General features: G+C 40.9%; 3 protein-coding genes across 5 annotated transcripts; 2 read left to right on the forward strand and 1 right to left on the reverse strand.

The window, feature by feature from the left end:
• The first annotated feature begins 537 nt into the window (after nucleotides 1–537).
• c1galt1b (core 1 synthase, glycoprotein-N-acetylgalactosamine 3-beta-galactosyltransferase, 1b) lies at nucleotides 538–5,331 on the forward strand. Of its 2 annotated transcripts, XM_047025662.1 has the most exons (5): nucleotides 545–853; nucleotides 1,042–1,094; nucleotides 1,526–1,790; nucleotides 2,136–2,800; nucleotides 3,054–5,331. In XM_047025662.1, the coding sequence occupies exons 3-5, from the start codon at nucleotides 1,565–1,567 to the stop codon at nucleotides 3,372–3,374; spliced, it is 1,212 nt and encodes a 403-aa protein (XP_046881618.1). In that variant the 5' UTR covers nucleotides 545–853; nucleotides 1,042–1,094; nucleotides 1,526–1,564; the 3' UTR covers nucleotides 3,375–5,331. The 2 variants fall into 2 exon arrangements, with proteins under 2 accessions (XP_046881617.1, XP_046881618.1); XM_047025661.1 differs by having other exon boundaries at nucleotides 538–1,094.
• Nucleotides 5,332–5,387: 56 nt separating this feature from the next.
• Nucleotides 5,388–14,514, reverse strand: tac3b (tachykinin precursor 3b). Of its 2 annotated transcripts, none has more exons than XM_047024817.1 (6): nucleotides 14,225–14,514; nucleotides 8,120–8,239; nucleotides 7,835–7,943; nucleotides 7,535–7,588; nucleotides 7,233–7,305; nucleotides 5,388–7,031 (listed from the first exon to the last, which is right to left on the reverse strand). In XM_047024817.1, the coding sequence occupies exons 2-6, from the start codon at nucleotides 8,201–8,203 to the stop codon at nucleotides 7,013–7,015; spliced, it is 339 nt and encodes a 112-aa protein (XP_046880773.1). In that variant the 5' UTR covers nucleotides 8,204–8,239; nucleotides 14,225–14,514; the 3' UTR covers nucleotides 5,388–7,012. The 2 variants fall into 2 exon arrangements, with proteins under 2 accessions (XP_046880773.1, XP_046880772.1); XM_047024816.1 differs by lacking the exon at nucleotides 14,225–14,514 and adding an exon at nucleotides 8,535–8,633.
• apof (apolipoprotein F) lies at nucleotides 14,293–16,594 on the forward strand. Its single transcript, XM_047024812.1, has one exon. The coding sequence runs from the start codon at nucleotides 14,293–14,295 to the stop codon at nucleotides 15,610–15,612; it is 1,320 nt and encodes a 439-aa protein (XP_046880768.1). The 3' UTR covers nucleotides 15,613–16,594.
• The last annotated feature ends 106 nt before the right edge of the window (nucleotides 16,595–16,700 follow it).

The raw sequence follows: 16,700 nt of genomic DNA on the forward strand, positions 1-16,700 counted from the left end.
TACTATCGTACTTTAACAAGTTAAGAACGATTTCAGGTCAGTGTAAAAATGCTTCCTTGAGGGTTCAGACTTATATTTTTTGTTAAATCAACTACCACTTGCAGTATGAACCTAAAACTTTTCCATAAGCCCTGGCATCCTCAAGGACTTGATTTAAAAGAACAGTGCATGGAGAACCAGTCACATTGTGACAAGCTGCCTTAAAGGGTTGTCTTTTTATGGCCCTTATTTAAAAAAAGACCACACATTGACAAGGCATTTTACATGAAATGTAATGCTATTTGTTGCATCGTGGCATTACAATGTGTGGGTGTACTGTAGAATTCATCTTTACATTCCAACTTGTGTAGGCTACGTGTCAGGAAAGCTCCTACGCATGCTAAGTATTTTCCAGAAAGTTTGTAGAATATTTACTCATGGTCAATCAATACGGACATAAATTAAGGAAGGGGGTATGATTACATGTGGATTGGATTTCGGGTTTCTGGCGTTAGGAGGTAGCACTAACCAGTCAAGCTCAGCAACTACGCTGAAATGAAATAACCAATCAAAAGCATTTCCGGGAATACTGCCGTGTCTCGCAGCTAGCTAGTCTAACTACTTCACATTTTTGCAGCAATCGCCGAGTTTGATTGAATATGGGATAATATGCGCGTTAGTTTCAAACAGCTGAATAACCAAATTAGCCGTAATCAAGCTGGCTGGGCCATTGTGATTTGAATACTGCTTCTTTGACTTGAGCTAGTCTACGTACGCTGACTGGGTGCTAGTGCTAGTACTTGCTAGCCTTGTAGTTGCTAGAGCTAGCTAGAACAGTAACCTGAGTAGCTTGCTAAATTATCATGGTTTTACGGTTAGTACCACCACGGCTACGATATGTTTAGTAGGGTTTGACTAGCTCACGCTCACTGTCGTACTGTTTTTGATCATTTAGCAAATACAATCATTTCACTTGCTGTATTTTTGTAAACATGGTACAGTAGCTAACAAGTAAGCTGCATTTTAGATTTTAATCATGTGTCAAACCCCACTGTGTCACAGCTGAGAGTAACTTTTCCCATGACAAGTCGAAAATGGAGTTCAGATAGTGCCGGGTAAGTGACCACTAAACTAATACTACTGGCTTCCCATGAAAGAATTTCCTTTCTTAACTTGTTCATTTAAAAATTAGAAAGTTTAATTGATACATATTAGCTCAATTTCGTGTTTGACGCTGATAAATAGCCGACAGAAAGCTAGCTTAGCCTTGTCCAGCAAATATGAAAACTAAGCAACCCAAATTGGAAGAAACAGCCTACCGTCCATTATCCCCCTAATACAATTCTATTTGATCTTGGCAACTACCTTAGATAATGACTGAATAAGTTGTTTTGAAATCTTAAGTCAGCTTCATTGCATATCTGCTGACTCCTCCTTACGATCACGTAGACCAAGCTTGTTCGTGTGTTAGTTAACAAGCTAGCTCAAGCTCTCCGCCAATTTTCAGTTCCTTGCTAACTAGGAGCCCTTGTTACTTCTTCCTCAGCTTTCTTAGAGAATTTGAGTGAGACTCGTTGAGTTCAGCATGAAGGCCCTGAGCTCAAGGTGCTCCTTCTATTTGGGCTTTCTGGTGGGAACCTGCACGCTCTATGTGTTCCTGCGCCAGGTGTGGTTCGAAACGAGTTTTCAGACACGTCAACCCGATGGACTTGAGAAGATTGCAGGAGAGCAGCATGCTTTGGACGAGGAGAGAAAAAACTGGAAGAAGGAAAGATCGGCTCTGTTCAACCTAAATCACCCTCACCACAAAGGTAGTTACAGTTCAATTTCTATCTAGACTGGCCGTCATTGCCAAATCTATTTATTCATATGTGCTGCCTTTATCATTATTGACATTGTCATACTCTGACGGTTGTTATTACTGTTGTTAACATTCGTGTAGGCAGATTAGGGTACTTTCTTCTCTTATCATTCTGGTACAATAGTAAAAAGGTGACCTTTGTTTAAGTGTGTCCCATTTTGGTTACCTTATATATTACCACCATCACAATGTGAATGTAAAATTGTGTTGTAAAACAAGAGTTAAAGTTAAATTGTCTGGAGTAGGTGAAAAGTAAAAAACATATTTATGTTGTATGAATGTCATAACTTGTCAGGTGAGGACAGCCGCGTGGCAGACGAGCTGTACCAGAAGGTCCGCATCTTGTGCTGGGTGATGACTGGACCAAAAAACCTGCAGACGAAAGCTCGCCATGTCAAGGCCACCTGGAGCCGCCACTGTAACGTTGTGGTTTTCATGAGCTCAGTAGACGATCCTGACTTTCCCACAGTGGGGCTGGGTACTCAGGAGGGCCGTGACCAGCTCTACTGGAAAACCATTCGCGCCTTCCATTATGCCTACGAGCACCATGCCCACGAGGCAGACTGGTTCCTCAAGGCTGATGACGACACTTACGTAATTGTGGACAACCTTCGTTGGGTGCTGGCCAACCACACGCCTGAGGAACCGGTTTACTTTGGTCGCAGGTTCAAGCCCTACACCAAGCAGGGCTATATGAGCGGTGGCGCAGGCTACGTGCTGAGCAAAGAGGCCCTGAAGCGGTTTGTAGGGGGCTTCAGAGATAAGGTTTGCACTCACACCACTCCAGTGGAGGACCTTGCCATGGGGCAGTGTATGGAGAAGGTGGGGGTACAGGCAGGGGATTCCAGAGACACTATCCTAAGGGAAACCTTTCACCCCTTCATCCCTGAGCAGCATCTCACCGCCAAGTTCCCTAAGAGCTTCTGGTACTGGAGCTACTGCTACTACCCCATCTCAGAGGCAAGTACTGGCAATGCAGGAGTTTGGGGTTGGCTTGTTTTCAGTAGAAATATTTACTTGGTACATAATGGAATCTTTGAAGGCTGCTCATTATTGGTCTGTTAAAGGATTGGTTGTTAAACCAGTTAAACTTGCTGGAAAGCCCGTAGGGAAAATTTAAAAGAAATTCACAAAGTTTGCAAAATTGACTGTAGTTATCCATTGTTTTGGGTGACTTTTCTTGTTTTCAGTGTTAATTTGTGCTCCCTTACAGGGCCCCAATTGCTGCTCGGATCTTTCGGTGTCTTTCCACTATGTGGATCCATCTCTCATGTACTTGATGGAGTACTATATCTACCACCTCCGAGCTTTTGGCTACAGATACCGCTACCAGCCCCCAGCCCCACTGGGATACAGGACGCAGGGCTCTGAAGGAATCTGGGAGGGTGCAGAGGTCAGAGACTCCAAAGATCTGCCCTCTCCAGAGAAGGAAAGAAAAGGGGGGCACGACCTGACAGACATGAAACAAGCGGGTGTGCTTCCTGCTGCTGTGGCAAATGCCCTTCCTGATGCCCCAAAAGATGTAACGACATAGCAGCCTTTTGTCATGCGTATTATGTAATGGATACTGCATGGGAGAGATTTCAAATATTTGTGCGCAAGTGTAGGTGCGGCCTTGACGTATTCTGGTATGGAAGGAATAATCAATAATTTATATTGTGTATGGGGTTGTGGAATCCCATTGAACTTGGTTGATATGTAAATAGTGCTAAGCATTTGATATTTATTAAACTTCAAAAAGAGCAACGACAACCCTAAATCCAGTGCTTTCTTTCCAGTCCCATTTTTACAAGGAACAAAACGTGCAGTGTACCTGAGACAGCTGCTGACAGCTGAATTCAACAGTCACTTTTGCTACTTGAAGACCAAAAGTCAGAGTTTGCAACAAAATGTCAAAATGACAACCAGAATTTCCCAAAATGTCAGTTTCCGACTTAATTTTTTTGTAAACTTTTTTTTTAACCACTGTCATGAGACACTTTATTTGAATGAAAACATAAGCACCTTTAGAGTTCACCAGGACATGTATTGGCTTTTTGAGGATGTAACAACCTGTTAAACCACTCCTTTCTGTGTGGGTGCATTCACATAACCTGTTGGGAGAATTTACTAAACTGGACTTGCATTTCAACCCCAAAGACGTGCATTCTCTTTAGCTATGTAAGCCCTACAGCTGTTGAAAAGGTGTGAGAGTGTCTCTCACCTGAGATTTTCTGATTTAAGAGTTTTGGCTTGTGCCTTGTGAATTGATTGTATGGCATGGTTCTGCTGCACATTTGACTTTGCACTGTGACAGTTTGAGGATGAACAATGATTTGATTATATTCATATAGGTGGCATCTTGTTCAGACTGACAGCATGAAGACCTTTGAAGTATTTGGGCCACAAGAGTCACATTTGGACTGCTTTGTGAGGTTATGCATGACAAACAATCTCTAGCCTTCAAAAGTCATTTTCTAGTTTTATTCATGTGTTGAATCATCTAATGCGTTTTTCCAGATTCAAGTGATGTTTTAATCTTATGTTTCTGTTTAAATGCATACTAATTTATGCATATGTTATGTTTAGTGGTGATGGTAAAACAACATGCATAAAGATGCATACTACCAAAGTTACCTACTGTATGCTTTGTAATATGTTGCTGCAAAGTTATAAAGTAATAGGCCTATAAACGGCATAAAAAAATGCTCAAGTCCAAGTTGAAACTGTCTTAAACTGGTATTGCACAAAATACTACATACTACATCAACAGTCGTGTACTAACATTTATAAAGCTAGGTATTATGGAATACTTTTATTGCAACATGCTCGTTGAATTTATTATCACCACTAAGTTTTAACCAAATGTAATCCCCTAAATTACTTTATGTACTGCTTTAAAACCAAAACTGGATTAATGTTTTTTTTGATTATTATTTGGATATATTCTTAAATTTGTGTCTAGTAGGGGATGGTAAAGGTTGATGTCACAGATTCATTTGACGTAAATAAATGTACTGTATGCATTATATGACAATGTTATATCCCTCCATTCCTCTCCCATATACTTTACCTCTATCTTCAAGTCAAACGGGACTTATGTCAAATAAAATGCCTTGTGTGTCTTTTGCAAATGTTTACATTGTATGTTTAGGATACTATTGTAAGTACACAAGCAACGGTTTATCTGCCAGTGATTGGCAGTGGAATGTCTTATAACACATTGTAGTCTGCACCAATTTGTTAGCAGACTAGCTTTTTACAGACTAACTTTAATTAAATTGTGTATGATCAGTCACCAGTTTTTAATCGTGTGAGGCGTAATTATGACATTTCACAGTTACTCATTACGTCTTGGGCTTCTGAAATTGATGCCTACGTTATTATTTCCTGACAAGTTGAGCACAGGGGTAGTTAACAGCCAAATGTATGATCAAGGTAGACTGTTTCTGTTAAATCAATAAAAGTAATTTAATGAACATAATAAATAAATATTTTACTGTACAATTAAACATTTGTATCCTTTTTTGTCAACAGAAATGTCACCCATAACTTTTGTCATAGCATTTTCATATTGATCCTGATCTGATTAAGGGTAGTACTGTAAACTACAGAATATTGCACAAATAATGCATTTACCATCCCTCCAACCAAGAACACATTGATCCACTTCACTGTGTTACGTCCCCCAGTCCTGTCATGTGTTTGTTTGATCTCTGTGTGTCTTCTGTACAGATGGCACCAATGACCCTCATTGCCACTCATCCCTGACTCCTCCATCCGGGTATCAAATTCAGCTTGTTCCTGTTCCCATCATCCAATCCCATCATCCCTTCAGCTTTATATCTGTGCTACTGTTTGTTTTGTATGAGGTCTCTCTTTGTGTGTTTAGTTGCTCTCTGTGTGTGAGGGTTTTGTTTTGCAACATTGTGGAAACCAGAGAGACCAGAGGCCTGTTCCATAAAGCGAGTTTACCGAATAAGCCAGACTTATGTCAGTTAGTCGGACTCATTTCTTGTTCATTCGGTTCCATAAATCTAGCTCAACGTAGTTCCAACTAGGTTACTATGGCAACTTAGGCTGCAAAACTAGTCTGGTCAGGGTCAGACTAACTGTCAGGCTTAGCGTTACTTGGTGCTTAACCAGAGGTTCCTGTAACACTGATCCAACGGGAAGACGATGATTTACCACGTATATTCTCATTTTCTTATTATCAGTTCAATATGTTCAACATTGATAGAAAATCAACGTAATAGCCTACATAGGCTACAACATTTAGCCTAATGCTGAACAATGCTTTGATAGGCTACGCACCATAGCCGTTAGCTAAATGTACGGATGTAGTTTGTGATTTCAAATGTTTAGGCATCTCAATCTAAATGATCCGAGTATAATTATCATAGCAATATAATTGTTAACAGTAGCCTACAATTGCAAAACGAACCTAAATCCGCCATCTCCCCGACACAAAACCCATGTTAAAAAGTTAGGCTACTGGGTAATGTTTTGATTAATAGTAGGCTATTTATTTTAAACGATGTCAAAAAAGTCTCTTGTTTTTTTATCAACGAAGGTCAATAAAGGTCCTCGACCTACTTAGCCTATCGTTCACGACGTCAATCATGGCGTGTCATTTTTTTGGTCTGGTTTAGGACTTTAAGTGTAGCTTTTTTGAGCGGCCTTTATGGAACAGGCTCCAGGTTAGATCTGAGTGAACCTCACCCTGTATCTTGGCGTTCTGCTCGAACGCCATTAAGTATTGGCCAGGTAAGGGGATGCTGGCTTTGCTGTATTTTCTTTTCGTTGTTTTGGTCCCATCCAGCCCCTTCTCACAACTGTTTTGTTTGCCATGGCTAATACATGCCCCTTCTGAAACGGTAACATTGTGTTAGTGCCCCTTGCTCGCACCCACGGCTCGCACCCCCTCCTTAACGGGGGTAGTGCGAACTGATCAACTGGGTCATTTCCATGTAGTACTGGTCCCTAAAGTTGCCAAAGGCATATTCTCACACACAAATTCAATGGAACACATTTAGTTAATACATCATCTTGAAATCACTCATTGGTACACTACAAATGAGGGTACATTTGCATGGGTAAAAAGCCTTGAAGTGCAACATAGAATGAATCAACTGTATATCACTGGTTGCTTATAGCAGAGCTGCAGTTAAAGGTGGGGAAATAGGATCCTTCCTATGCGTTGCGTTGTAACCTAAGCAGAGAGAGAACAAATACATTTTATTCTGAGTGCTGTACTGTACCCTGCTGCTGTTGCAAACTGCAATTTTCCCACTACGGGACAAATAAAGGATTATATAATAATCTGTAATTAAAATACTGTGTTTTTTTTATGGGCATGGAGATGGCAGGTTGACAATAGCCTATATTATGTGTTTATGGATTGTCTTTTTACCTTAATCTCCCTTTATGGATGAAAAAGCCTCCTGCTGGCTGCGGATATCCGACATTCTGCAATGGCCGAGGAACTAAAAAGATACAACGGTCAAATACGTTACATTTCACCACGTTTTGGGTTAAAGCCCAGTTGACTGAGATGGGTATGGCTGCAGCCTGCAGCCTCCCGTCTCATGCCCTGAGACGGGAGGGCATGAGGGCATGAGGCCATGAGGCGGGAGGCTGCAGGCCAGTGAACTTTGACTAATTACACTTTGTGCCAGTAGAGGGCAAACTATGTTCAGAATATCTCCAACTCACCTGTCTCAGGACTCCTGCGCCCGAACAGACCAACAAAGACATCATGCATGTCTCCTACAGAAGACAATTGTATTTAAAAAATAAAATAAAAAATTGTGTAATAGATTATGTTAAATGTTAATTTGATTGTTCGGTTCAGGTTGATTCAGATTCGCTTCTTAAAACATTGCAATTTTCTGTGTGCCCAATGCTTTATTATTGAGGTTAAGCTCATTTTAATGATGAAGACTATATTATAAAAAAAGCATCAGCAGACAGACAGACTAACAGGACTATCTCAACAACAACAAAAATACTCACCTGCATATCTCCTGCCCATCAGTCCTACAAAGCTGTCATAGTCTATGTCACTGAACCTTTTTAGATTTGTGAGCTCCCTGTTGAGGAAGGTTGGGCTGTTCTGCGAGAGCTGGGAAAGAATAAAACAAAACAAAAAATCAAATAGACTCAACACATAGGCTACATCTTCAGGTATTATGTAAAAATACAAAGTGGGCTAAATTTTTCTGTGCACCTGCATTTAAATATTTTGACTAGCTAACCCGTGAACTGAATTTGAACAAACTGTAGATATGTTAGCCATACCTCCTGACACCAGGACACCGTCGGCCCGGAGGCAAGGACCATCAGGAATGACACTAATGCCAGCGCCCAACAATTTCCAAACATTCCTGTTTATTTCACGTGATCTAGCAGCTTAACTTTCTGAAACCGAGAATGTAAATCAATATTGAGCGAAATTGTAATTTAGTCTACCATTATTGATTTACCGGCATCATGCAGTCATCATGATATTCGGAGTAATTGTCATGATTTTTTATTGCTCAAAAGTTTTCAGTCTGAACCATAAGCACCTGTCCAGCCATAACTGTGAGGGGCATATAAAACATCTCCCATCAAGAGTCGAGCACATTATATACATATAGATAACTAAGATACATTTATTTAATGTATCGGTTATTTAAATGAAGAAAATTCACATTAATTATGTTTAATTTACCTGTTGTTATTGATTAATATTGCATCGATGATGAGAAAAGGTCCACTGCGTGACCACCTTGTCCAGTGAGTCTTTATCTATGGAAAACTGTTCACTGACAACGTCGACCCCAAACACTCCTTTAATATACCCCCAATTTTTTTATAGGCTCGTATAAAATACACGTGACTCAACCTCTCCAACGCCTGCGCGCATCTTCTCTCCCTCTATCCTCTTATCAAACTGCTTTAAATAATATATCGAATCGTAAATGCAAGTTATGCATACTTTCGGAATTGAGCACCGGTAGTAGATATCAGTTGGAAGCTGATGTGAGTCTCTCATCTTTGTTTAATCATATCGTATAATACGTAGAAAAATGTTTCACTTAGGCGATCCCCATTATTGATGATGGTGTGATCACACAAGAGTTGAAATATATGGATAAAGCGCGGTGTTATCAGATGAATAAGTGAAAGCGCCTTTAAATAGTTCAATTTGGCTGTCTCATTATGTTCAGTCGAAGATTGGCAGCATGCTGTGAAATTGAGAACATATATTTATATGAAAAATACCAGTGTATTATTATATTATCATGAAGACATTATTATCTTACAATATCTTATCTTGCAATCCTCACATACAAGAGTGTGAATGGCAAGGTGACCATGACATGACAAGATGAATAGTGTGTGTGTGTGTGTGTGTGCGTGTGTTTGTGTTCAACATGTTTCCTCTTTATGCTGACTTACAGAGGTGGGGTTTTTTTAGATAATTTGGCAGATAGGACAATGTTCAGTGTATGTATTAGGGCAAAGGCATAAATAAAAACGATCTCATGTAGTAATCTATACCATGTCTCCCTTTTCCTAGTCGTTTACTGACCATGTATCAAAGTTGTCTTTCAAATGTATCTGAGAGGCAAGACAATCGTCTGAGGTTTATTGGACTGTAAGTATTTATGTAACAGTCACTTAGGTCCAATACAAAATATAATTAGACACTTTTATTACTTCAGCGGCTGCCTTCAATGGTGCTAAAATGACCTCTACCAGGAATCCTCTCAATACTTTTTGAAGTCTGATAGACATGCAAGATGGGGGACTCATTATGATTGTTCAAAGCTGAGATTGTACAATGTGTCCCGACACAACAGGAATAATCTACTGGAAGTGTACAAACATTTAGTTGGAGATGCACTCTAAGTGATTCACTATTCAAGAATATCAACAGTTTGACAACTGGTTGAGTTTTTCTCAAAGGGGACAACAGAAGGGATGCTGGTCTATGAGACCAGTGTGAGTGTGTGTGAGATGTGTGAGAGACAAACTAGAGGGAACAAAGGCAAACAGCAAATATTCCCTTTCTCAGTAAGAAATGAGAGATCTTTGAGCAAGTGTAGGCTTTTTTTTTCTTGTTCGTCCATGCAGTGGCTTGATCTGACTTCCTGTGGACTGGGCTGGCTCTTGTGTATTTTTCTTGTCAACACCAGGATGTCAGACGTAACTTGGAGCAGAAATACTCCCACACACTCACAGGATGGATGACCAGTCTACTCTCACCGCCTTTACTCAGCTGACAAGAACTATCCATAATCACCTTTTTTTCTCCCCTAACAAAATTACAACTTAATGTCTTGGAGTATATTAGTTTTAATACATTTACCCATTAGGGCTAAGATAGTTTCCAGAAATGATCATTACATGTATATTGTTTGCTAGTCCTTCCATTTACTGAATACAAATTATGGATACAAGCACATGCATACAGTATACTCTCACAATGGATTCATTTATGTTGAATGGTTTTTCACTTCTCTCCTTCTGTGTGTGTGAGGAAGAGCAAGTCTAAGTAAATTGATTTGTGTTAGTGTTATGAATGTGTGTGATTGTTTTCTTGTTAGTGTGCATGATCCACAGAGATCCTCATCTTAGTTTACTTTATTAGTTCTCTTTCATGTGGAATAAATCACCAGGACACGACACCTTAAACTACTGGCATCTCTGGCCATGTCACCCTGATGATGAATAATAGGAGACAGAGTTGTGCAGGTGTCTGTGTCTTGTAATTCTATAGATGTATAGAATATTATTACCATTACACTTGGTTGGTTGAAAGAGGTTAATGGAATGCACAAGAAGCTGATAATGAGTGTAATAATGAGCTGCAATATTGTGACCAGAATGAGCATCTTATCTCAGTCCCCTACTTCGAAAAGCTGGCCATTTTCCCGAATCAGGCATCAACTTTGGCCTCAGGGAGAGACAGCCTTCACAGGGGAAATCATTTTGTTTTACACTGTCATTACCTTGTGCATGTGTGCTGTATATGTGCGTATTTGTGTGCGCATGTGTGAGTGGGAGAGGGAGTATGACTGTAAGTGTGTGAATGTTTGGGGAGAGGTAGGGATTTATTTAGTCACAGATGACAGATGATTCATACTTCTCATTTTGTCTCTCTAAATTGTTTTAGTCCTCAGGAAGTAACTAAATAGACAAATGATTTTGTCATCAGTCAAAAGACAACTTCATGCAACATGCAACATGCAATGTTTGTTCAAACATTCCGTGTGTATGTGTCTGTATGCTGCGTGGGATAATGAATCAATCACACATTAGTGTTGTTATTGTGCACTGTCCTATCATCAAAATAATCATTTCAATCCCCAGTTGAAATGATGTCGTTTTTGCACTGTCTTGTAGAAATACAGACAATCACTGAAATACTGTGCCTTTGTGGTCCTTCATTATATGCTGCCCTTACAACATGCACTTTTTGTATACTGCTTTGGATGATAATGCTGTAGCACTGCACACCTTCACTCCGGCTACATTGTTATTCAATAACAGGGTAGGCTGCAGCCCATAATGGTCAATGTTAGAAGTTACCTCATAGCCGGGATTTTTCTATCAACTGAGTGGAAAGACTCATGGATATCATTCTACTACTTCAGAAATATTCTCGCTGAGAATGTTAAATGTGGATGAGAAAGATCTGTTGCATCTTACGTATACTCATAGGTAATGTAGCCTGGCACTAAATTCAGTCAGGAACTAGCATGCCAGGCTGTTGACTATGAACAATTGCATTCTCTGTGGCAATATAGATCCACATTTGAAAAAAAAAATCATCCTCCTCGAGTTCAGATAAGGCAAATGATTTCCCCCCAATTACCCCTTTCTAGGTTTCTCCATCATACCCCAGGTGAGCATTGAAGTCTCCCAGCAGAAAAATAAAGTCCCCGGATGGAACCCCTCCAGGACGCCACCCAGAGACTCCAAGAAGGGCAAGTACTTTTCTGGGCAAGTCCAACTGAGAGGAGCACCCAGGGTTGACCCGGAACTCGCTGGAAGGATTATTTATTTAATCTGGCCTGGAAACAGTTTGGGATTCCCTTAAAAGCGTTGTTTGGGAGAGGAGTGTCTGGGATACCCTGCTTAGCCTGCTGCCAGCCCCAGATATGCAGATGATGATGGATGGATCAGACTCTTCTTTATGCCCTGGATTGCTTTCAAGGGGCTACAGTAGATCTAGTCTAGAGGTAGCACATTTGCTATGGATTAGTATTACACACTTTATGTATGGGAGTTTTCTTTAGTGTTGGAAATACACCCATGACATTAATCGAACACACCAACTGCCAAACCCTGCTCAGGGACCAAAAAAGGTTAAATATCTATGACATTTTTGCAATTCTCCACAGTGGGATTACAAAAGTCATTACATTTTTTACTTCACAATGGCATTAGGGGGTCAAACACCAGTGTCAAAGTGACAGATGATACGACATACAGTTACTGCTTGGAAGTGTTGATCGGTGTGTCAGGGCCTTTATTGTCTCAGCTGCTGAGTAGGAGTATCTGCCAAACCCCCACGTACTCAGGGGTCAAATCTCTGCTGGATATTTGGCTCAACAAACAAAACCGCTCTGTAGTTCACTGTACTCCTTCCAAATCACTCACGGTGAAATGGCGCCTTTTGGTGTTTGTAAATGGTACAGCAATTACATCATATTCATATTTTGTAATAACATTTAATCCAAAACTTGTGTTTCTGCGTGATTGATCTTACTGTACACCAGTTGTCATCCTTATGGGAACAGCAATTGGGGAGAAGCTTTGTTCAAAGTGCAGTCAACTTCAGACGAGAGGACCAGAGTGACCCAAACATGTTGTGTAACTCTTTTTATTTGCCTTTTTTAAGTGAGATTGATAGTGAGAAACCATTATGGTGAGCTATACTGAGTTATATTGTTTTTGGTCAGTCTATATCTTTTATCTATTTCAGACACAGTATTTAACACTTCTTCCCTAATTCCAAAATAGAGTCAAAATAAAAAACACACAGACACATGCACACACACACTATGGTAGCCTCCTCAAGGCACAGTTATTTTTCCTTTTTTGGACTGCTTTGATAGGGTGAATTTGATTTCTGGAGAAAAGAGAGGACTTCCATATTTTAATAACATTCGACACAATGTTATGTTCGTTTTTATAGATTTTATGTAAAGCACACTGAGCTACAATTCTTGCATGAAATGTGCTATATAAATAAAGCATTATTATTATTACAAAGGATTCTTGTTCCTATGAACAGGGATGTTACGTAAGAGGTGACCATACTGTAGGAAGAAAGTCATGGCTGTTTTTGAAAACAAGCAGAACTGTCTGGTTTGTCATGTTTTCTTTGATTCATTTTAATCTTCCTATTATGAGCAAGTCAACGAGGAGATTCAGTACGTTATTCCTCCCAAAACACACACAGGCTCTCCACACTTATCTTACCCATAATACAAATCAGCTTGGGGCAAGAAGGAAGTCTTCTACTAGACCAACTATCTAGGTCAAAAACAAAGACCACCACTACTGCACAAGGGTAAAAAGAGAGAGATAGTAGAAGAGAGAGCGAGAAAGAGAGAGGATGAGAGATTACATGAGAGCAAACAAAAAGGCTTTAGAAAAAACATGGACCTTCCCCACGTGAATCAATATTCCATCCTTGTCCTCCCTGTTGAGCAACGAGGTCAACAGGGAGTTAGAGAGAGTAAGACAGAGAGAGTAAGACAGACAGAGAGAGAGAGAGAGAGAGAGAGAGAGAGAGAGAGAGAGAGAGAGTGAGAGAGAGAGAGAGAGAGAGAGAGAGAGAGATAAAAGAGAGAAAAGAGAGAAAAGAGAGAAAAGAGAGAGATAGAAGAGTTGTGGAATGTTTTTGGACCTCTGAAGCCCAGTACAGAACATATTTCTGTGTGCATGCGTTAAGACTGTGACAGTTCTTTCCAACTTTTCTTAGCTTGAAACACACCATACAAAAACTTAAGGTATGTATTGATGATCAGTAATTTACGCAACATTTACAGTTAATTATATATAACATTTTTGGATAAGGATGGCATCTTAAAAATGTGTCAATCTGTAAATTAAAAAACTTGAATGACATCCCATGATGAATCAAATGTTATTTTTGTCTATCTTACTTCTCTTTAGTCGTAATTTGCCATAGAAATTATACTCGTTACTCGAAACCGGAAATGAAAGAGTAATCTTGCAGGAAAAGAGTGGAAAATTACTGCCAGTAATAGAAAAATACAATAGATTGTCCTAGCATTACTCCTTCCATGAAGGTCCTGATTTTGAAATAATACGCTGTTTTTACATTTTTAAATATGTAATATTCTTATCTACAATAAGAATATTTTTGTCTTGACTTACCATTCAATTTTTACTGTGGTACTTTCCAGGTGGTTGTTTTATGGTGTCAAATCTCTCTATCGAGCAGTATGTTACACTATAAGATGAAGTGGCTGATTCTGGTGCAGCTCCTGCTGGCTCAGCACGCTTTCTGCAGGGCGCCACCTCCCCCAGTGCTAAGTAACAGTCCCCTGCCCAGCACCCCTGTCTTAGAGGAGGGGGACACCACTAAACAGAGCCAACGGTCTCTTCTGGACTCCCAAATCCATCCTAATCTCTCAAAAGGGGTGCAGGAAGAAGCAATCCATGCAGAGGATAGGGTGCAGTGGGAGGACAAGGACAAGTCAGCCCAGCGCATACTCGCCACTTTCAGGGCAAAGTTTCAGGGCCGCATCCACATTCAGGGGAACGCCAGCTGTGAAGAACTCCTGTCAGCCTCCAACCCATCCTCTGCCCTGTTTCCCAGGGAGCTGCTTGGCCTCTCACTGGTGCCTGTCCTAGTGGTGGCAGACTGCCCAAGGGAGGCCCACACCCTGGTGCTGTGGCTCTATAAGCTGCTGGGTGTGGAGGACACAGAGCAGCTTCTGCTGGAATTAGAGAGTCTAATGGAAAAGGGAGTTCCCCGCCCCAGAGCCTCTCCCGCTCCTTCCTCACCCGTTGGACAGGTCCAGGCAGAACGCCATCTCCAGGCAGTGATGTTTAATATCCAGCAGCTCGCCAAGGCTGGGAGGCGGCAAGGCAGCTCTTGGTGGGGGAAGAAAGTAAATCAGTGTTATGGCTGGACCAAGGTGAACGGTACTTTGCTGTTAGGGTATATGGTTGAGGGATCCGTGGGGGCGCTGGAAGTAGCTGTAAGAGCCTGTGAGAGCCTCGGGGCCCAGTGTGCTGGTGTGTCCCGTGGTGGGGCCCTCGACTCTGGGCACTACCAGGCTGTGATGAAACTAGGGAGCTGGGTCGTTCCGACTGAGCACCCTGACTCAGAGAGCTGGATCCGACAATGTCGCTCCGAGGAAGGCGAGGCACTATCTGCCTCCTCAGGTCGGCGTGCAAGGCGAAGTTCCCACAGGGACTGTGTGGACAAACAGGAGCAACGTGTTTACAATGTGGTGGAGTGGATCCCTGCTGTAAGCACCCTTTACAACTTAGGCACAGCTGTCTACTATGCCTCTGTCAACTGTTCCGAGACAGCCAAAGAAAGAGCCATCCTGAGCGCTGTAGACTTGGGCACCGATGCCCTCATGGCGGTGACGGGGGGCACAGCAGGGGTGGCAGGCTATGCCCTGGGAGCGGGAGTAAAGACGGGAGTGAAGGCAGGGATCAAATACCTACTGAGCTCCATGAAGCACGAGGAGGATGACTTGATGGTCAACCAGTACAGCTGGGAGGAGGGAGTCATCACCATGCAATAAATCCAGGACCAGAACATGCAGCTGCAGATCTGATCCTGATTTATCCACCTTTACTATCTATGTTCTACTGGCCAAAAGTCATATGGGAAAAGGGCTATGTTCGCATTTAAAAAAATAGCAGGGGTTGGATTAATCAGAAACAAATCTGGCTTTGATCTGATTAAAGGATGAAGGGGCTTTAGAAACACCCTGAATAACCCCCCTCAAAATCCGACCCTGACCCTTTCCCTCCTCTCTGTTCTGTCTGTCCTCCCCCGAACCCAATCCCCACCCGCTCACCTCTACTGGTCAGGTCAGACTTACTCTTATCCACCTCATAATTCAAACAGCAGGGACTATTGTTTCAATATTACTTCAATGTTGTTTTTTATTATCAATAAGGAATATTCATAGGATGCTTTATATTAGTAATGATATATTTTATTATATTCAGCAAGCAATATTCGTAAAGCAATATAAACACTGGGTATTTGCAGGTATCAATTTATTGGCACATTTTTGTCATCCATTTTTTGTTTTTCTTTAGTCTGCATGGAACTGACTTTGGCCTGAAAATATCTTTGCATGAAGTCATTATAAATGTAGGTTTATTTGTAGGCTACTTTAGAATGTATTCCTAAACCAATATCTTCATCTTCAAATCTGTGTTTTTTGATTATTGTTGGGCAGTGTAAGTGCAACAAAATATGATTATTTTCCATAGTGACCTGTGTTGTTTATAGTTTGTTAGTGGGTGGTTACAAAAGAGAAGTAATTGATCAGCAATAATGGCGTGTGTTTTCAGTTGCCATGTTATGACTAATACAGTAAATTCTGTTCAAATGTTTTACCTGCTACAATTTAACGTTAACTGTATTTGATTATCATGTCTCTTGGTGTTGAATACAATGTATTGTGAAATAAAATTTAAAAAAAGTATTTAAAAACAATAATTGTTTTAAGAACCAGCGCCACAAGTGGTACTTTTCGTTTTCATACGTCACATCAGTTAAGTTTCACAACGTCATTTCTTGGAAAGTTTGTACTTTGAGCCTTCGGTTTCTATTTTGCTGTTCCATCAATGCTCACCCCCTCTGCAAATAGATTGA

This window comes from Hypomesus transpacificus, chromosome 9 (assembly GCF_021917145.1).
Source record: "Hypomesus transpacificus isolate Combined female chromosome 9, fHypTra1, whole genome shotgun sequence".
Classification (NCBI taxonomy): domain Eukaryota; kingdom Metazoa; phylum Chordata; class Actinopteri; order Osmeriformes; family Osmeridae; genus Hypomesus; species Hypomesus transpacificus.